Raw genomic sequence first — 21,978 nt, 5'->3', positions numbered from 1 at the left:
ACAATGTAAGTAATTAATTGAATTAAAAATTAAAAATTAAATTAAATAAATTTTTTATTGCAAAATTCTTATAAAAATGTTAGTTGTATTTCATCTGTTCGTTACTTTCTAATAATGAACAATCTGCTTTTAAGTTTTCCCGCAAATATATTTATTTTATTGTTTACCAAACAGTTGTAAAATATGCTGACAAGGAATTACTTAAAATAATTAAAATAAAAACACTGCGTGTGTGAGGATGTTCGATTTAAATTCAGTTTCTTGTTTGAATAAAGTACAAAAGAATTTACTGCATTCAAATGATTCGATCTAAAAATGTTTATTGTACAGCACTATAATGGTTTTCCTTTGCAAGGGGACGCATGTCATATTTTTCATGAATATTCATTTTTAATAAAATTTCGATTATTATTAAAATATGAGAAAGTGTCGTATGAGCAGAAGTGCAGTGATTTTATATTGGTGTAAAATATAGTCACAATAGACTCTTTCTAAGGTTTTTCTGAGGACGCCGTATTGTTGCTCCATCTCGAAGTGCTCAATTATGTCTACGTGCCCTGCTCCTCAGACTAGCTAGTGAAAGTTATGGTTATGGATCTCTTCGCGAGATTGCAGAAATGCATTTGAAGGAGTAGAGTGTTTTAAGAAAGTGAAAAAAAAAGAAGTGTTCATGGAAAACGTGAACTTTCAACCGAGCGGCGAGGAGATAGAGCGGGCCCTGATGGACCTGGGCCCACTCCTGGGCGTCACCATCAAGGAGGAGGTGCAGGACGAGCTGGGCGAGGCGAGCTCCGCGCCGGCATCCCGCGTCAATGTAAGCATACCCAACACCACAATGAAAATTGTTAGAAAGTTTGTAAACATGGCAGGTGAAATTTGTTTATTTTCTCTTTTTATCATAGATTGACGTTGGAGCTACTTAGCCTAAGCCTGTTGATGAGGCCATAGTGAAAGATTTCCAAGTATTCCAAACACCTTTTATTGGTACTGGATTATTTAAAATTGTTTTCATTACATTTAGTATGATCTCAAATTATAAAATAGTACTGTCTATCAAGTATAGAACATTGTTAGATACAATAACAGCTTTTAATTATAGTTTTCATATCAATTTGTTATGCAGTCATATGCAACTGCTTGGGGATTGATGAGTTTATCTTCAGATTGATTCAAGGCCTAAAAGAGATGGTTCAAATAATCACAGAATCTATTGTGGGACTAAATGGATATCAGTACTTTCCTTTAACCACACCAAAAACTCAATGTTGAAATCAACAGGGTATAGAAGTTATAGACTGACTGTATGAAAAATCATGGGTTACTTGTGATTTTACTAGTTTTTACAATATTAGTAAAAGGTATATTTTTAAGTATTAAGAGACTTTATCTAACAGAAAAGCATTACTGAAGTCTAATGCATCTTTATTAATTAGTAGTTAAAATATGTATCCTCACAAATATCACAACATTATTGCTATTGGATCTTGGATTACTTTTCATAAAATTAAATATGTGCCCAGTGTCTTGTGAAATGGAAATCATACAATTTTATATGAAAGATAGTCTAAAAGTACAATTTATTATGAAAAATTTAAATGCATTAAAACTTATAAAAACTCCTTTTCCTTTTGCAAATGCAAAGCTAACTAAATACCTAAGTTGTAGTTATTTCCTTCCATAACAGATGTAAATATGCCACAAGTACAAATCACACAAAAGGTTTAGATCTGATAACTGATTCTGAGACTCCACAGAGTTAGCGGAATCTTCACCTGGACATTGTTCATCAATATTATTTTACAGAAATCTATTTTAAAACTTATCTGGGTCAACTGCTTATATTATGTACAAATGCTTAAAATTCAGTAATCTTGAAATGATATGAATGAATTTCTGAACCAGGACGAAAGCAGTGGAAATTGTTATGAATTATTGATGAATGATTTGGGTGTTTATGTAGTGTCTCTAAAGGTGACTGATGCCCATTTTCACCATCAATCCCTAATTTTTAAGTGACCCCTGTGAAAACGAAATTCCTGTTAAGTGTTACCATAGGGGTCACTTAAAAATTAGAGATTGATGGTGAAAACCCAGCATGAGTTTCTTCCGCCACTTCTTCTCAGCACCAGCCAATATGTTTGTACTGAAGTGGTGGTACGGTAAGCTATTCGATATTTGGGATGGATATAAGTGCCCAGGAAAGGGCCTATGTACTGAATAGACTTTGATTTCATGTCTTACAGGTGGGCAGCGCGTCGGAGAGCGGCAAGGGCTCGGGCGGGGGCGACGGCGGCGGCGGCGCGGACTCGCTGGCGTCGCCGGGCGCGGCGCGCTCGCCGGCCGGCGCGCGCTGCGTGCTGTGCCAGGCGCCGCTCGCGCTGGCCGACGGCACGCCCAAGCTCATGGAGTGCCTGCACTCCGCCTGCGAGCCCTGCATCAACGCCAAGCTCGAGGAGAGGCAGGCTAACTCCAGGGACTTCTTAGGTGAGAAACTTTACTAGCTAAATGGCGCCTTGGCGAATTGTAACCTATTTTTCTTTGCATTTCCTTTTTCTATTATGATATGAATTATGTGAATGAACGTAACTTATGGTGATTATATTGTTATATGTTTTAATGAGTAAATGAACTGTATGCTTTCCAGTGAAATAATAAAAAAGTACAACAATTGCCATTGCTGACATGAGTTAGTTTCAAAGACAGTGCCAGCAGGCAGTCGCGATGTTCAAACTTGCAAAAGAGACGCCGAAGTTATAATTAAATGCCTGTCACACACAATCAATATGAGATGTTATGAGTAAATATACTGCTATAAATCTTTCTGAAACCTTATTGTATTTCACTCTATTGTTTCTTGAATCACTTTAATGAGCTTCTGATAAACATTTATTATCTTTAGATAGAAATGTTGTATGATATTCTGATTTACTTGAAAGGCAGTTTATTTACATATTCTAGGATCAACTGTATCTTCTGTGTTTTGCAGTGTAGCAATAGGTAGGTCTTGGCTACCCTTGAATGTCCACTTTTACTAGGAACTCAAAACTAATGGATGAAAAGATTTGCGCCAGTTAGCAATATTCCGTTTGCTCGCAGGCGCGGAGCGCATCACGGTGACGTGCCCGGCGTGCCGGCTGCAGTGCCAGGTGGCCAACATGATTGACCAGCGCTTCGTGCTCGAGAAGATGGCCGCCGAGCAGGCCGGATCCAGCAGTCAGTATTCCAATCATTTGTTTTATATTTATTCAATCATCTTAGCCATCATAGGACGTCCACTGCTGAACATAGATCTCCCCCAATGCTTTCCGTGTTGAAAAAATCAAATCGCGGATTTGTTTTTAATTGATATAAAATGGGTTTTTTGTGCTGATATAGGAAAACAGGTGAATTAAAGCGGGAACTGTTAACTTTGTAACAATTTGCTTCATAATTACAAGTACTTTTTATTGATTTAGGGTATGATGACTGGATCAATTTTGAGATCAGCTATCCAAAGAAGTTCCTCTGATTTTGAGCGACAATAAAATAATTTTGAAGTTGTTCTGCATTGAAGACCAGGTAGCCACATTAGGGGAGACCGGGGATAGTTGACTAATTTTTTACTAAATCATACATATTTTTTGTGTTTTCATCCATACAGACAAATAATTCGCATTAATGGATAGAAGAACTATTAAACTAATAAACAACAACAAAACATAGTTCATTATTAAATATCATCATCATATTTAAATGCATTTTATAGAACATCAACTCTTAGTCAATCTACCCCGGTTCCGGGGTAGATTGACTATATGCCCGGGGTAAGTAGACCTACGTATCATTAAGCAAGAAATTATGAGAAGAGTCAAGTAATAAAACGCTATTTTCAATTTTAATTGAACTCTTTATTCAAAAACAATTATAATCAGGTACATACATCTTTAATAAGTCTTTAAAAAAAGTATCAACTCTTAGTATTTAAACTTTTTAAACTAAAATCTTCTTCTGTCTCATTTTAAATCACATATCACTCTTTATATACAGGTTGTCCCAGATGGGTGAATCAAACTGATAGGGGAGGTAGTTCTACTAATGTACTATCCCTAAAAAATATGAAAAAAAAAACAAAGCACATAAAGAACCAATTTTTTTAAGTGAAAATCAATAAACTTTTCCTAAGTATCTGGCTATAATTGCTGCGTTTGGAGTTTATTTGTACTTTTTTCTTACCAATATTATTGTACATGATCGCTTCGTTTATCTGTAAACAAATTTTTGAAAATAATGACTAGATTTCGAGTTTAGAGCACTTTATTTAAAAAAAAACCGAACTCAAATTTTTTTTTATATTTTTTGAGATCTAAGTATATTAGTAGAGCTACCTCCCCTAGCAGTTTGATTCACCCATTCTGTGACACCTTGTATAGTATTTTTACGTTTTCGAGTATTTCTTCTATTATTTTCTAAACGTGGCGCCGCTTTAGGAAAGGGTCTTATTTCTTCATCGTTTAGTCGTCCGTTTATAGATCCTCATCGTGCTGTAGCAATAAAAAGAATGTATGTATTAAGAATCGAATAAATAGATAATTTTAAAGATATTTTAAACTCAAAATGTTATTGGGGTTGGTTTATTCAACCAGCCCCGAAAGAAATTAGTCTACCAACCCCAAACGACATTTTAAGTTTCGATGGCATGGATAACCTACACATTGCCACCTAATAAAGAAATAACACAAAAAATAATATCAATGTGGACTCATAAAACACTCTGACTAATAGGCAAACGGTTAACATAAAATGTGTAGGTACCAAATCAAAAAATTTGCAACACGAAAATATTACTTACATGATATGAAAACAAATCACGGGTGACTACTCGAAAACGGCGTGTGCCGGCGACGCGGTGCTACCGACGCCTAAGCGGAGGGCGGAGAGTGATGCGCGGCTGCGCTGGGATGACGCAATACTCAAACCGTTGGCGAGTTTTTGGCGGTTAGTCTACCTACCCCTATAGGCAACCATCCCCGGTCTCCCCTATACAGACCTGTCTACAGTAAACATCACGTTATCTGGTCGCGTAATGTGTGGTAAATAAAGCTCGTAACGTGCGCAGGCGCGGGCGTGGGCGAGCAGCAGTGCAACAGCTGCGAGGACACGGAGCCGGCCACCAGCTACTGCGTGGACTGCGCCGAGTTCATCTGCGACAACTGCGTGCACGCGCACCAGAGGTACGCACACCACACTGATACATTTGCAATGACGTCTCTGCTCTCTATACTTCGTCCCTAAGAGTAGGCGCACACCGTTGATTTTTCGTCGGCCGATAGTTTAGTCGGGTAGTTGATCAGTATGGGCATGTATGGGAGATTCTTCATACAAATTAAAATCGGGCACAAATATCGGCCAACTAAAAATCAACGGTGTGCGCCTACTCTAAACATGCATTATGGGCCTGTTGTGGCTAAGACCTGGACAGAAGGGTAATTTTCTAAGACCTTCTATCATTCCGTCTGTATTACTTGATGTCGTAATGAATGAAAATAGTGAAATACACAGAAATTGCCTTCGAAGATCACAGGTCTTGTAATACTACAGAAGGAAAGATTTTTTTAAGCAGAAGTAGATAGGTGTTTAACCGCAATCATGCCAGCAGTATTTTAGATTTTGAGTCTTAACACTTGTGTGCCTACAGGCTAAAGATAACGAAGGACCACACGATCAAGAGCAAGGAGGAGGCGCTGGCCGAGCTGCAGGCGGCGCAGGCCACGCCCTCCGCGAACGACATGTTTTGCCGCGACCACGTGCAGGTAAATACAAACCCTCCTGCTATTGATTTCAGCTGTGTTTTTTGTGATGTGTTCGATACTTGATTGCAGTCATTTTAAATTTTTCTCACGCTTTAAATGTGGTGATTGCGGAAAACCGTTATCACTTGCGGTTTCGAACGTAAACTAAACGGTTCATATCTAGAACTTGCGTCATCACGACTGCTATATCCAATACTTGCCGTTGTAAGGCCCGGTTTCCACCAAAGCGAAGCGAAGCGGAGAAGTGTCGGGCTGTCAATTTTTTCTATAGCGGCGTATAGTGAAGCTGTACATACACTTCTCTGCTCGACTTCGCTCAGCTCCGCCTTGGTGGAAACCGGGCCTTACAACGGCAAGTATTGGATATAGCAGTCGTGATGACGCAAGTTTACGTTTTTTTTATCGAGTTCTGTCTTATGGAATAAGACAGAACAGGTTACGAATATCTGAACTTAAACTTATTAAACTGATTTCTTGAGCGTTTAGCTACGTAATGTTACGGTTGTCCTTAGGAGCGGCTGACGCTGTTCTGCGAGACGTGCGACCGGCTGACGTGCCGCGACTGCCAGCTGCAGCACCACCGCGACCACAAGTACCAGTTCAGCACCGAGATGGCCGCGCAGGTACCTACACACTGTCACGCCCTCCACGAGTTGAATTTGCTCTGCCAGATAAGACCTCTACCGAGTCTAACACTTATGTATCCCTCCGTTCATGTTACCAGGCGCGCGCCAACATCTCGTCGCTGCTGTCGGAGGTGTCGTACAAGCGCGTGCTGCTGGGCTCGGCCATGAAGGTCATCCGCGACCGCCAGCAGCTCATCGCCGACAAGAAGAAGGCGCTCGTGCACGACATCACGCAGACCGTGGTCAAGCTCACCAACGCCATCAACACGCGCGGCAAGCAGCTCGTGCTGCGCCTCAACGAGGTCTGCGACGCCAAGCAGCGCACGCTCGCCGAGAAGAAGGACGCGCTCGAGCAGCTCGCCGCCATCACCGACCACTGCGTCGACTTCGTCACGCGCGCGCTCGACCAGGTACCGAGGGCAGGCCTGCTCGTCTCGAGTGTGCGACGCCGAGCAGCGCACGCTCGCCGAGCAGTAGGACGCGCTCGAGCAGCTCGCCGCCATCACCGACCACTGCGTCGACTTCGTCACGCGCGCGCTCGACCAGGTACCGAGGGCAGGCCTGCTCGTCTCGAGTGTGCGACGCCGAGCAGCGCACGCTCGCCGAGCAGAAGGACGCGCTCGAGCAGCTCGCCGCCATCACCGACCACTGCGTCGACTTCGTCACGCGCGCGCTCGACCAGGTACCGAGGGCAGGCCTGCTCGTCTCGAGTGTGCGACGCCGAGCAGCGCACGCTCGCCGAGCAGAAGGACGCGCTCGAGCAGCTCGCCGCCATCACCGACCACTGCGTCGACTTCGTCACGCGCGCGCTCGACCAGGTACCGAGGGCAGGCCTGCTCGTCTCGAGTGTGCGACGCCGAGCAGCGCACGCTCGCCGAGCAGAAGGACGCGCTCGAGCAGCTCGCCGCCATCACCGACCACTGCGTCGACTTCGTCACGCGCGCGCTCGACCAGGTACCGAGGGCAGGCCTGCTCGTCTCGAGTGTGCGACGCCGAGCAGCGCACGCTCGCCGAGCAGAAGGACGCGCTCGAGCAGCTCGCCGCCATCACCGACCACTGCGTCGACTTCGTCACGCGCGCGCTCGACCAGGTACCGAGGGCAGGCCTGCTCGTCTCGAGTGTGCGACGCCGAGCAGCGCACGCTCGCCGAGCAGAAGGACGCGCTCGAGCAGCTCGCCGCCATCACCGACCACTGCGTCGACTTCGTCACGCGCGCGCTCGACCAGGTACCGAGGGCAGGCCTGCTCGTCTCGAGTGTGCGACGCCGAGCAGCGCACGCTCGCCGAGCAGAAGGACGCGCTCGAGCAGCTCGCCGCCATCACCGACCACTGCGTCGACTTCGTCACGCGCGCGCTCGACCAGGTACCGAGGGCAGGCCTGCTCGTCTCGAGTGTGCGACGCCGAGCAGCGCACGCTCGCCGAGCAGAAGGACGCGCTCGAGCAGCTCGCCGCCATCACCGACCACTGCGTCGACTTCGTCACGCGCGCGCTCGACCAGGTACCGAGGGCAGGCCTGCTCGTCTCGAGGGACGAGCAGCACGCCGAGCAGCGCACGCTCGCTTCTCTTTGCGAAGAAATTCTTCTGTACGACGTATATTATTATTCTGTTGTCCTGTCGAGTGGAGGAACGAGGAAGCAGATTGTGGTATGTACATACAGTAGGCGCGCGAGTTCATGTCCATCGGGGCCTTACTTACTTACTTATTTACTTATACTTATACTTACTTATAAGTTGCAAAATATATGGAATAAGTAGATAAGGTTGACCTACTTAATTGGTAATAATTATCGATATCGACATTAGCATAATTAGTTAGGTAACAGCACTACCGCATTCCTCAGGATGGACATGAATTCGCGCGCCTACTGTAGGACCAACGTGGAGCAACAAAGAATTTGAATTTAGGCCGTATGTTATAGATAAAAATAATAGCCGAGCCGCCTGAAGACGCATGACGAGGCCAGGCAGAGTAGTAGTAATAGATAACAATAATGTCCCGGTGTAACGAGTCCCTGTGTCCGCAGGGCAGCGACACGGCGGTGCTGTACAGCAAGCGGGCGGTGTGCTCGCACCTGCAGCGCATCAAGAGCCGGCGCGCAGACATCCCCAACCCCGAGATCCCCGTGCGCATCAGCCTCGCGCTCGACAAGCTGCCCGACCTGATTCGAGGTTAGTACTAAAGTACGGCCAACTAGCAGCGATACAAAATGTCGATACGATTGTCGAGTTGACAATATATTCTGTCTCTTCATCTTGTGTATTTGTCGTAATGTCTCGTTCTCCCGCCAAAATATGTCAAAGTCAGACGGGTTCACCCATGACATTGGGTTTGTTTACATTTGGTATCGCTTCTTGTTGGCCGTACTTTACACGAATATTTAACGACCACATTCAGATTCACAACATTACTTAGTTGAACAATTAAAACCAATTCTTAACGTCTCATAAAGTTGTGAAGTTTCATTTTGAAAATATTTTCTTGCTGCACCTCTCTCTTCCATTTCAATGTTCGATGTTTCCGTAGCAGATTGGTTTGAGGAGCCCTAAAAAACATTAAAGTCCCACCGGAATCAGTCTCAAAAATTATATGATACATGAAAGCCGCGATACTTGGGTTTTTTCAAATTAGACTTTGAGCAGGACCTCTGTTGTCTAGTAAAGATAACAATTACCAAGATTGAGCGCTCCTGGGCACGCACTATTTCCGTTTGGCTCGAAACGTTTAATCTGAACACACGCACTTTAATCTTAGCCGAGCAGAAAAGCAATCTTTGCTCACCCCTTTTGAGAGATGTCGAACTCGAGTCGATGTCTCTCCGAAGGGATGCGCCAAACCACAACAAGGGCTCTCGCGGAAGACCAGTTTCTTGACATGCCCTTACGAGCATGTCAGGATAAATGCTGAGCGGAGAGCCTGTTGACACAGTGGCCCACTATTTTCTATATTCGTTTTTTTATAATTTGCGCTTGCTGTGTTCAATAGTCTATGTCTTTCTTCCTTTCTTTCAATAATTTGAAAGACCCCTTAAGATAAGAATGATTGATGACGTATTGTGTCGTCCCTCGCAGTGCTGTCGAGCATCGGCGCCATCGTGGTGGACGGCAAGGTGGACGGCGCGGGCGGCGCGCAGGGCCCCTACCACCCGCCCGCGCAGCCGCCACCCGCCCCGCCCGCCCCTCCCGCGCCGCCCGCCCCCCCGCACTCCGCCCACTCCGCCGTCGTCGCGCTACAACAGGTCGCCATGCACCAGGTGAGCATACGACCTCGTGTCATGTGAAACTTTAAATGTTCAATCGATGATTCTGTAGCTCTGTGGCAGTCGCCTAGCCAGTTAACGGTCACGCCGCCGCGGCGGTCGCTGCCACGTCGCTGCGAGTTCTGATAAAGAAGAGTAAAGTTAAATATGTTGTTGAATGAACGCTTATTAATTTATAGATATTGCCGCCGACATAGTGAGCAATATTATGGAGTTAAAATTCGGTGAAAGATATTCTGATAATTTCAGCGGCGGTTGTTGATCGCATGCCACTTTGAATGACTAATTATGCATATCACAATATGTTAGCTAAAACTAAATCTGTGACCGAGTTAATCCGACGAGTTCGACAGTAATTTGGAATCATTTTTTTTTAAACTAAAAATAACGAGGAACTCCAAATTATTTACATGTCTTAGACTTTGGCGCGTTACCAGGTCAGTCAGAGTACCCTGTAGTCGTAGCTTTTGTGTCGTCTTCTCCTCTTGTTAGTGCCCCATTAGTCCACATGCATGGCTATAGGTTCAATCGTTCTCAACACATGGTATTCACCAAATAACAAATCCGCTACTGAGGCATGACAAGAATTTCAAAGAAGCACTTGAATTTAAGAGTTATTTGGCGAGTGCTGTAATTTCATCTCTAAAATAGCTTGCTGTTTTCTAATGGATGTTTCAGATACTTGGGTAATTTTTGCAGTTTACTCTTGTTATTTTTAATCATTCTAGTGTGTTCCCACGTTTTAATATTTTTTAACTTGTTTAGTTTAGCATCTGATATCATTCCATTTGGTAGTCGATAGTAACGTCATGTCGTAATAAGATTGCATGTTTATTGTTAAATAGGCTGCTGTGATTTACGTAATCAACATAATGCAAAGAACTGAATCTGGTTATTACCTCATTGTTTAGCAGGTATTTTGAGAGAATTTTTGATAAATGGTAATAAGCTTGCGCTATTTGAAAGAAAGAAAGAAATGTATTTATTCGATGCAAGTACACAGCAAGATAACAACTAAAACAAGACAACTGAACGGGTACAAGCACCAAAATGGCATCAGCTCAGTATACGCCGTGACGGCAGAGAGCGCGTCACGACCACTGGTATTCTGCCGATGCCAGTTGAGGTAAAAGGCGCAGCCCGCCCAGGAACAATCGGATAACATAACAAGATATTTATTTACTTGTGTTTACGTAAACTTTAAATTTTATTTGACCTACACTTTGTAAAATGTATTCGGCTCTATCATCGTCTCAAGTCACTCATCCTTTATCCAATTTTTGTTAGCCCGCTTCTGTGTACAGTCGACCGCACGTCGGCTAGACTTCAGTCGCAAGCTAGTCCTTGATACGCGTGCATAAGACGCATCAGTTGAGCGTGTGGCCGGTGTGTTCCAGTCGTACGTGCAGTCGGTGCCGGGCGGCGGCGGCTACCTGCTGCAGACGCGGCACGCGCGCCCGCCCACGCCGCTGCGACACCCGCACGTCACCTCCACCACGCACCCGCACCATCTGCACGGTGAGTTGGCGGGACCAACGTCTATGTGACGTGAGGCAATAGGGATGTTCCAGTCGTACGTGCAGTCGGTGCCGGGCGGCGGCGGCTACCTGCTGCAGACGCGGCACGCGCGCCCGCCCACGCCGCTGCGACACCCGCACGTCACCTCCACCACGCACCCGCACCATCTGCACGGTGAGTTGGCGGGACCAACGTCTATGTGACGTGAGGCAATAGGGATGTTCCAGTCGTACGTGCAGTCGGTGCCGGGCGGCGGCGGCTACCTGCTGCAGACGCGGCACGCGCGCCCGCCCACGCCGCTGCGACACCCGCACGTCACCTCCACCACGCACCCGCACCATCTGCACGGTGAGTTGGCGGGACCAACGTCTATGTGACGTGAGGCAATAGGGATGTTCCAGTCGTACGTGCAGTCGGTGCCGGGCGGCGGCGGCTACCTGCTGCAGACGCGGCACGCGCGCCCGCCCACGCCGCTGCGACACCCGCACGTCACCTCCACCACGCACCCGCACCATCTGCACGGTGAGTTGGCGGGACCAACGTCTATGTGACGTGAGGCAATAGGGATGTTCCAGTCGTACGTGCAGTCGGTGCCGGGCGGCGGCGGCTACCTGCTGCAGACGCGGCACGCGCGCCCGCCCACGCCGCTGCGACACCCGCACGTCACCTCCACCACGCACCCGCACCATCTGCACGGTGAGTTGGCGGGACCAACGTCTATGTGACGTGAGGCAATAGGGATGTTCCAGTCGTACGTGCAGTCGGTGCCGGGCGGCGGCGGCTACCTGCTGCAGACGCGGCACGCGCGCCCGCCCACGCCGCTGCGACACCCGCACGTCACCTCCACCACGCACCCGCACCATCTGCACGGTGAGTTGGCGGGACCAACGTCTATGTGACGTGAGGCAATAGGGATGTTCCAGTCGTACGTGCAGTCGGTGCCGGGCGGCGGCGGCTACCTGCTGCAGACGCGGCACGCGCGCCCGCCCACGCCGCTGCGACACCCGCACGTCACCTCCACCACGCACCCGCACCACCTGCACGGTGAGTGAGCAGGACCAACTTTGTTCTCAGCACTTGCCATATGTTTGTCTCGAAGCGCTGGTAGGGCCCAAAAGATAAGGAGACATGTAAAGTGCCCCATAAGGGCTACCTTTTCTTTTTTTATTATTTTCTATAATAATATTTTGACGTTCATAAGTGCCACTTGTGGTCTAAACTGAATAAATATTTTTGATTTGATTTGATTTGATTTCAACGTCTATGTGACGTGACGCAATAGGGATGTTTCCTGGGTAAAAAAGCAAGTTTTAATTAGTCCGTCAGTTAACTTATCAAAAACTCGTATTTTTCACTTTTTAAACTATTAAAAATTGAAAGATATAAAGCGTGCTAAAGTTCAAAAGAAGAGGCCCGTTCGTCACGTCAAGAAGTGCTTAAAAGTAGCGCTTTGTGACGTCATGCGGAACTTCATAACTTCGTAATTTTATTACTTGTTGGATTGACAATTAAAAAAAAATCTATATTTTTAAATGAAACTAGCCTATTGATAAGAGTTACATTGATTTTAAAATGAGCAATATTTTTGTGGCAATATGTTGCCGGTAAGAATATTAAATTGCATGTAGATACGACTTCTTTTCTATGTGGGTGTGGTAATGCTCGTCAGTGTACCAGTTTCAAAAGTGTAGCAACCGACCCGCCTCTATGTGACATGTTTGCGCGGCAGGCATGAACGAGATGAACCTGCGCGGTCTGCTGAGCGCGCAGGCGCAGCGCGGCGCCGCCCCCGCGCGCGCGCCGCTGCCCTCCGCGCACCCCGCCGCGCACCCCTCCGCGCACGCCGCCATGCAGCACGCCTACCAGCAGAGTGAGTGTAGCGTTGATATTGTATTGAAACTAAAGCCTGGTCCGTGAGCACGTATAATTTTGTCCAATGACCCCACCCCAAGCTACCCATCCTTATCGCTCGCGCGTAATTATATTGCTCACTGCGGGCGCCCGTCCCACAGTCGCGTGCTCCCAGACTATAGTCATGCAACAACGTCATACTTTAGTGAGCTGCCGCACTGGCGGACTGCAAGCATTTTCAAAGCCGAGCGGCGACGCAGTCATCACGTCGCGGCTTCGCGGCGAACACAATGCGGAAACGTTGCGCGGCGTCTCCGCCGAAAACGCTGGTATTACGCCAGTGTGGCAAGGCCCTTACAGTTCCTCTCATACAACAGACAGGCGCTACCCGTGGAGAATGAATCGTCATATTATACATGCGTGGATTCAATGGTTTTGTCTCTTAGGTTTCTTGTTGGATGCACACATCCCAAATATACCCATACACGCGCTTGTATCTATGCATAAGTTATATTCCCGTGAACCGCTCGCTGACACAGCTCGACGGATAAGCGAGCTGAAGTGGCAACACGCAGGGCACGTAGTACGCAAAACTGACGGCCGATGGGGCAGCAAGGTTCTGGAGTGGAGGCCGCGCGCAGCGTAGGACGTCCACCCACAAGATGGACCGACTAACTCTTAAAGGTAGCGCGAAAGGCGCTAGATGCAGGCCTATGTTCAGCAGTGGATGTCCTATAGTTGAAATGAATTATTACGACTGCCGCCGAACTTACCATTTACCAACAGCACTTTTCACTTTTAGATTTTAAAAAATATTGAACTTTCATTATAATCACCTTAAGGTTTTCGCCGAATAACCTAAATACCTTATTCTGTGTAGTGATAGGCGCGTACGCATCCAACGCGTACAACGTGGTGAGCGCGGTGAACGCGCTGCCGGCGCCCGCGCCCGCGCCGCCCGCGGGCTCCGGCCGGCGCAGCGGCGGCCCGCGCACGCCCTCGCCCGCGCCCAACTACCCGCACCAGCCCGCCAAGTGGCACATCCCGCAGCAGAACGCGCCCAACGGTACGTCGTAGCCACCTTGTTTGTGTCTAGCGATAACCGTGTGGACCGAAGACCTCTTGACAATATGCTACCTTATATCCACCTATCGATAACCATGTGGATTGACGACCTCATAAAAGTAGCAGGAAGGCGCTGGATGCAGGCTGCTCCCGATCGAGCGATGTGGAAATCATTGGAGGAAGCCTATGTTCAGCAGTGGACGTCCTGTGGCTGATGTGTCCTTGGAGACTTGTGAAGTCTAAAAATGGGGCTATCTAGACTCACATTTAAAGCGAAAGAAGCAGAGGCGACGTCCGCGACTGCCAGAGTTTTTGGGAGCACTAAAACAATCTTCATTTAAATAAATCATCCGATCTACCCGGCAGCACTTCCATCCCCATCACTTAGATGGTTGGCAGTCCACAACAGTACGTTTCTCTAGAAACTTCCTGTTCCGTATAACCAAACTGTGGAATGGACTGTCGTCTGCGGTGTTTCCGGACGGATACGACCTGCAAGCTTTCAAGAAGAGAGCGTATCTTCACCTTAAAGGCCGGCAACGCACCTGTAACGCCCTTGGATCTGCGGGTGTCTATGGGCGACGATAATCACTTACCGTCAGGTGATCCGTCTGCTCGTTTGCCTCCTGTCACATAAAAATAAATCACCCTGCACACTGGCGTAGATTGCACTGTGAACGATGATGTACAGTGACATAGGTTATGTTTCCGCAGGCGGCGTAGACGCGGGCGCGCTGGGCGGCGGCGCGTGCGGCGGGCCCGAGTACAAGATCACGCTGGGCCGGCCGCGCGCGCCCGCCGCGCCCGCCGCCGTCACCTCCACCAACCCCAAGACGCCCAGCCCCAGCCTCAACGTGAGTACCCGCCGTACTGTAGCACGTGTCAGGCGGTGTAGACGCGGCGCGCTGGGCGGCGGCGCGTGCGGCGGGCCCGAGTACAAGATCACGCTGGGCCGGCCGCGCGCGCCCGCCGCGCCCGCCGCCGTCACCTCCACCAACCCCAAGACGCCCAGCCCCAGCCTCAACGTGAGTACCCGCCGTACTGTAGCACGTGTCAGGCGGTGTAGACGCGGCGCGCTGGGCGGCGGCGCGTGCGGCGGGCCCGAGTACAAGATCACGCTGGGCCGGCCGCGCGCGCCCGCCGCGCCCGCCGCCGTCACCTCCACCAACCCCAAGACGCCCAGCCCCAGCCTCAACGTGAGTACCCGGCCTATCGTGGCTGCAACACGTGTGAGCACAGCTGATATGGACAACGAGGCCTCTATCGTTTTTGTGTTCACTAGTTGGCGCGACTGCCGATTAACAGGAGGCTCTACATTGGCCTAGTGCGAGTAAACGCGATAGTCCTCTTACCGCGTCAATGCTCACGAGTTGGCGCCACTGTCTTTGCATGAGCAATTGACAGAACCTCTCTACAGTGGCGCTAACAGTGACGTTGCAGAAAAGCTAGAATTTGATAGGTAAAGTGTCAGGGGTAAGCAAGTAATGCCCGTTTTCACCATCAATCCCTAATTTTTAATTGACCCCTATGGTAACATACTTAACATGAATTTTGTTTTCAAAGGGATCACTTAAAAATTAGGGATTGATGGTGAAAACGGGTATTAGTCATTCAATGATTCACTTTTTATACTGATCATAGAAATTTTAAGAATGTAACAGTTCCTGTTACATTAAAATCATTTTATTGAAAACTTAATATAAGATTTTAAACTTTCGCGTTCCATTTCAACTAAAATAGTAAGACACGGGTCTTAACGCGACGTTTATTAATGAGTTACATTATGTACCCACGACTTGACGTAATAAACGTCGCGTTAAGACCCGTGTCTTAGGCTGGTTTTAGAGTCACGCTGACAGTCAGCTCTGACAGCCGAAATGTATGAAGCGTCGGCGCCGAGCGATCAGCGACTCAGGAACGTTCCCTTCAATTACATACATATTGATCAATCAGCGCCGACGATCAGCGCGACTCTAAAACCAGCCTACTATTTTAGTTAAAAACTGAATGGCACCAATCTCTCGCTGGGACTCATTCGGCCGTGTCCGCAGGGCGTGGGCGGCGCGCTGGAGCTGGACAAGGTGTGCGCGGAGTCGGTGCAGGACCTCATGGCCACCATCGCCAAGCTGGACTCCAACGGCGTGCAGGTGGTGGCCGAGCGGCCCGAGCCGCGCGCGCCGCCCGCCGCCTCCGCGCCCTCGCCCGCGCCGCACGTGCACTCCAGCACCGACGTCGACGCCTCCGGTACCTGCCCGGCTGGCTCCGCTACAGGCCGCCTCGACCCGCGGCGCGTCTTGCCGTCCTATACGTGGCCAGAACGCACCCATAGGAAACTTGTCAAGTTATTTATAATTTTCAAATTAGTTTGAGATGCGACTCTTAACGCTAAAAATTAAATAACTATGTAAAAGAGCTGTTTCATCTTAACTGACAGTTAAATATTTGCAACAATATTTCTGTTAGATGTAGGGTAGGTATACTTAACATTGATGAAACAAACGCTGGCCGTAACAGCGTATTACACTTGAAAATTTCGACGGGTTCATCCAGTGTCTAAGTAGCTCAGTTGGAAGAGCAGTCGCCCGGCAAGCGGAAGGTCGTGGGTTCAATTCCCGCCTTAGGCAGTTCGATTTTTTCAAGTTATTTATAATTTTCAAATTAGTTTGAGATGCGACTCTTAACGCTAAAAATTAAATAACTATGCTCGTGTATATTTTGTAGTGCCTGTTTGCAAATCTGTGGCTACAAACTATACACGAATTTTGCGTACTGATCGTGTATTTATATTTTGGAGCAAGATAATTGACCTAAGTATACGCGAGCAGTACGCAGCGTATGCGTACTGGTCGTGTATAGTTTGGAGGAGCTATAGTAAAAAAAGTCATTTCCAAACTATACTCGATTAGTTTCACACCCTTGCGTTCTGGCTATGTATAGAACGGAAAGACGCACCTGCGGCTGCTCGAATAGCAGTCCGCACTGGGCGCATGGGCTCGCGAGCCACGTTCGAGATCCTGCTCACTCACGAGCGAACTATCAATCGTGACTCGTGAGCCCATGCGTCCAGTATGGACGCAAAAGTTGGAGACGCTGCCTCAATCTTAGCCACGACTCGTTGCGAGGCAAATTTCGTCGCTCGACCCGAAGCTGCCTCTAGTGGATCGCGGCTTAACGCGAACCCCCTGAAGTGGTTTCTAGCGCACGCAGGTGGAGCCGTAAAGGCCCAAGCCTCGCCCTCAAAGCTTATTTTATCCATAGACCAAACACCCTGTATACGTCATAAGATTATTGTCAATTTTAGCCACCAAGTTGGTGTTACAGACAAAAAGATTACCATGTTCGACTATTTTCTCCATCCCGTATTTCAAATATTTAGTTATAAAAAAAAATAGAAGTGTTCCTTCAGAAATTGTCTATTTCCCTCTCTTCTAACTCTGCACAAATTCGAAGAGCGGGTGATGACCATGACTAGATTGACTGTCTGTCGCAGCGAAAGCCGTAGCCGAGAGCCTGGGCGTGGGTGGCGGCGCGGCGGGCGCGGCCGACCCCAACGAGGACTGGTGCGCCGTGTGCATGGACGGCGGCGAGCTCATGTGCTGCGACAAGTGCCCCAAGGTCTTCCACCAGTACTGCCACATCCCCACCATCGAGAAGCTGCCCGAGTTAGTATACTAGTGTAATGTTACCATCCTCTTACCCCATCTAGCTGTAGCTTAAACCTAGGAACGTATCTGGGTCCCCGTCGAATAACTACTATTACGGTACTCGCAATCCGAACGAGGTCTAAACGAGTTTGCCACGCCCAACGAGGACTGGTGCGCCGTGTGCATGGACGGCGGCGAGCTCATGTGCTGCGACAAGTGCCCCAAGGTCTTCCACCAGTACTGCCACATCCCCACCATCGAGAAGCTGCCCGAGTTAGTATACTAGTGTAAAGTTACCTTCTTCTTGCCGTCTCTAGCTGTAGCTTAAACCTTGGAACGTATCTGGGTCCCCGTTGTATAACTACTACGGCACTCGCAATCCGAACGAGGTCTAAACGAGTTTGCCACGCCCAACGAGGACTGGTGCGCCGTGTGCATGGACGGCGGCGAGCTCATGTGCTGCGACAAGTGCCCCAAGGTCTTCCACCAGTACTGCCACATACCCACCATCGAGAAGCTGCCCGAGTTAGTATACTAGTGTAAAGTTACCATCCTCTTACCCCATCTAGCTGTAGCTTACACCTTGGAACGTATCTGGGTCCCCGTTGTATAACTACTACGGTACTCGCAATCCAAACGAGGTCTAAACGAGTTTGCCACGCCCAACGAGGACTGGTGCGCCGTGTGCATGGACGGCGGCGAGCTCATGTGCTGCGACAAGTGCCCCAAGGTCTTCCACCAGTACTGCCACATCCCCACCATCGAGAAGCTGCCCGAGTCAGTATACTAGTGTAAAGTTACCATCCTTCTGCCCTCTCTAGCTGTAGCTTAAACCTAGGAACGTATCTGGGTCCCTGTCGAATAACTACTATTACGGTACTCGCAATCCGAACGAGGTCCAAACGAGTTAGCCACGCCCCTCACTTCATTCACAACAATCACATCGGCTACAAAAAACCAAGTCACGATAGCGGCAACTCCTATCGCTCTGCAGCCTTGCCGATATCGTGGTAATAGTCAAGTTTGATATTTATGAAACTCCTTCACTATGACACCATCGTGACTTCTTGACAGTGAGAGTACATTATTATTGTAGGTACTTCAAGTAGAACTGTCCGTTTCTTGGGGTCGATTAAATGGTTCCCAAATCACTGTTACATTTGTTAATTAGTTTTGCAGTGCAATCGAAACCGAATTTAGTTTCTTGATTGGGATATTGTGCGTGATTTTTTGTGTATCTCTATCTAGGCTGCTACAGCAGGGCTACTACGAAACGCTATTTACATAGTTTCGGGTCTATCTGTCACCGTCGCTCGTGCTAGCATCTCGCTTTGCGTGAGAGGGATGGCAACATTCGAAATTTCGGATAACGTTTTTCGGAGTAGCCCCGCAGGCCTCTTGTAGAGATGCTGGTGATTGGACAATTTGAGCCCGTTACTATTACATTATTTATGGCGGTGTCGGTGGTTGCAGCGAGACGGAGAGCTGGCAGTGCCTGCTGTGCGTGAACTTCGCGGACTCGGCGGGCGAGGACGAGGGCTGGTGCGGGCCGGGGCTGTCGCCGCGCCAGCAGCGCCTGGTGGAGCGCATCACGCTGGAGCTGTACTGCCAGTACGAGGCCTCGCTGCACTTCCGCGAGCCCGTGCCCGCCGACAACATGCACTACCACTCCAAGGTATGGTGCTGGTTGCATTGTTACAAAATTTTCAAATTATTAAGATTTAGTACATAAGCCCTCAATGTAACTGTTTGTTGTCCCAAATAAAGAGAAAAAAAAAGGTATCTTATCTAGGGCCGCGCGTGGGCGCAGTGCACGTCGACGCATTGGGATCTTTTGTGCTTCCCTTTACCTTTATCCCCCCTCATCCGCAAAGATCCTATCCATATATCTGTCGCAGGCAAATTGTATGATTCCGCATTTTACAAACGGCGTCGTCAGTTCACAAACGCTCGCTGCTCTATGAAATGCCGAAGGCAAAATGTAAATTGCCTGGGCACTTTATAATATGCCAAAACATTTGATAGCCAATTCAATTGCTGTTTACAAAATGCCGTGGCAAATTGAAGTATTTAGTTCTTTTTCTTACCACGCGAGGCGCTGCTAGTCAAAACAAGAAAAATGGCGTTGAGTCGTGGTGTTGTGATACAGAAAACAGTGCAAATTCTACGTATTCAAAGGACTTTTCACAAAAAAAGACATTTAATATACTTAATGAATTAAAAATATTTTACGATTCACAAATAGGAGCAGTGAAAAAGCTATGGAAAAATTAAATAGTTTTTGAGGTTATCCGGCACGTAAAAAACGCTAAGGTGACAATGGAATCTGGTGCTCGGACTGGTGGAGGACTGCTGCGGAATATTATTGGATTAAAAAAATATTGTGTTGTCTTCTAGACTTCTAGACTTAAAATGTAAGACTTAATTAAAGGACTGACTATCCAAACTTATTTTATGTCATAGTTTTATGTACCTACCTATAGGTACGTCAATAGTTTAAATTAGTTTAGTGTTGTTTTTATTACGAAAATATTTTAATTACTTTAGGAGTAGCTAGTATTTTAGGATTGTCTTACCTGAATAGATACCTACCTGATTTCTGAAATTAAGTCTGATTTGTCCAACATGTTTTATGATGGTCACCCTATTGCAACAATCATAGTCGAAATTTTATCAATTGAACGAGTCGCCAATTTGCCTTCGGCATTTCATAGAACAGCGAGCGTTTGTAAACTGACGACGCCGTTTGTAAAATGCGGAATCATACAATTTGCCTGCGACATATCGATGGCTCCTACGTATACTGGCGTAAGTGAAAAAAATAGATTTTACAGGAGAGCTTATTTAAGTAGCCAGAACCATACTGGCTACTTAAAAAAAACTTTTTCACTTACGCCAGTATACGTAGGAGCCATCGATATGTAGTGAATCAAGTGCTTAGGTGAGAGGGACTTATAATCTTCTGGAGTCGAATAAGCCGACCCCAGGAGACACATTCAACCACTCCAAGGTACCTCCTCCGACGCGACGCATGCCGCTCTTTCCCGCGATCTCAATTATGAGATCCAGGCGTGGACTCGAGTGTAGACATGTCGATGGGGTAATCTGATCAACCGATGCCCCTCCTCTCGAGCTTGCCGTTTGTTGTATTAGTTTTCTTCCAACAGTAGTTATTATCCAATAAACCAACAAAAATCGCTGACGTAGCCCGATGTAGGCCCGAAGGTGGACCGACGACCTGATAAAGGAGCAGGAAGACGCTGGATGCAGGCCGCTACCGAACGTGAGATGTGAAAGTCATTGAGGGAGGCCTATGTTCAGCAGTGGACATCCTGTGGTTGAGATGATGATGAATAGTTATTATTGTCTAACATCCAATTGTGTCAATTCCACACCCTCTCTAATGAGTGCCAACTCGAGATGCTAACGTATATTAGGTATTGTGTGTGTCAAAGTCAAAGTCAAAATTTGTTTATTTGTTTAGACTAATAAATAGTTCTTACAAATCGCCATTTTGCTCTTAAGGAGCCTCTACATGTCTCATAATCTTTTTACCCTACCAGCAGCGCTTCGAGACCAACATTTGGCAACATTTTGCTGAGAAGAAGCGACGCAACAAACTCAGTCACCACTGTCTGCCGGTTAATATAAATAAATAGAAATAGCAGTAGTAGGTACATTCGATTCAGGAGCAGTTCACTGAATTTACCATGCATTCTTGTATGGTGTATCTTATAAGAATGGGTATACAAAATATTATCTAGACTTACAGATTAAGATGTCGTAATGGTGCAAGTTGTCCCGTGCAGATCGCGCGGCCGATGTGCCTGGACGCCATCCGCATGCAGCTGCAGCCGCGCGCGCCGCAGCGCTACACGCACGTGGCGCAGTTCGTGCACGACTGCCGCCTGCTGTTCCGCAACGCCTACCACTACAACCCGGTACCGTATTATTTATTGCTCATTGACATTTTTAAAACTTTTTATGCTGTTTCTTATTCCTTGAGTGCTGAAATTTTGTAGCAGCGCTGTCACCGAAAGAGGCTCCCGACTGATTGTCGCGTTTCTGTCCGCAGCCGGACTCGGCGATCTTCAAGGACGCCAAGCGGCTGGAGGAGTTCTTCGACGCGCAGCTGGTCAAGTTCCTGCCCGAGTACGCCTACTGGAGCGGCGACGGCGAGCCCCCGCACAAGCGCGCGCGCGCCCACGCGCTGGCCTGCTGATCCGC

At 47.8% G+C, this 21,978-nt stretch overlaps 1 protein-coding gene across 1 annotated transcript; it reads left to right on the top strand.

Annotated features, from left to right (window-relative positions):
- Positions 1-351: 351 nt before the first annotated feature.
- Positions 352-21,973, top strand: LOC135081332 (E3 ubiquitin-protein ligase TRIM33). Its single transcript, XM_063976050.1, has 18 exons — positions 352-814; positions 2,244-2,484; positions 3,097-3,213; positions 5,096-5,210; positions 5,675-5,789; positions 6,302-6,412; positions 6,514-6,825; positions 8,441-8,585; positions 9,486-9,667; positions 11,071-11,191; positions 12,921-13,061; positions 13,923-14,108; positions 14,822-15,303; positions 16,159-16,351; positions 17,598-17,769; positions 19,225-19,426; positions 21,561-21,692; positions 21,827-21,973. The coding sequence occupies exons 1-18, from the start codon at positions 671-673 to the stop codon at positions 21,971-21,973; spliced, it is 3,258 nt and encodes a 1,085-aa protein (XP_063832120.1). The 5' UTR covers positions 352-670.
- Positions 21,974-21,978: the final 5 nt, after the last annotated feature.

The sequence above is a fragment of the Ostrinia nubilalis genome, chromosome 19 (genome assembly GCF_963855985.1).
Source record: "Ostrinia nubilalis chromosome 19, ilOstNubi1.1, whole genome shotgun sequence".
NCBI lineage: Eukaryota > Metazoa > Arthropoda > Insecta > Lepidoptera > Crambidae > Ostrinia > Ostrinia nubilalis.
Note: the sequence above shows the minus strand (reverse complement) of the source record. Positions and strands in the feature narration are given on the sequence as shown.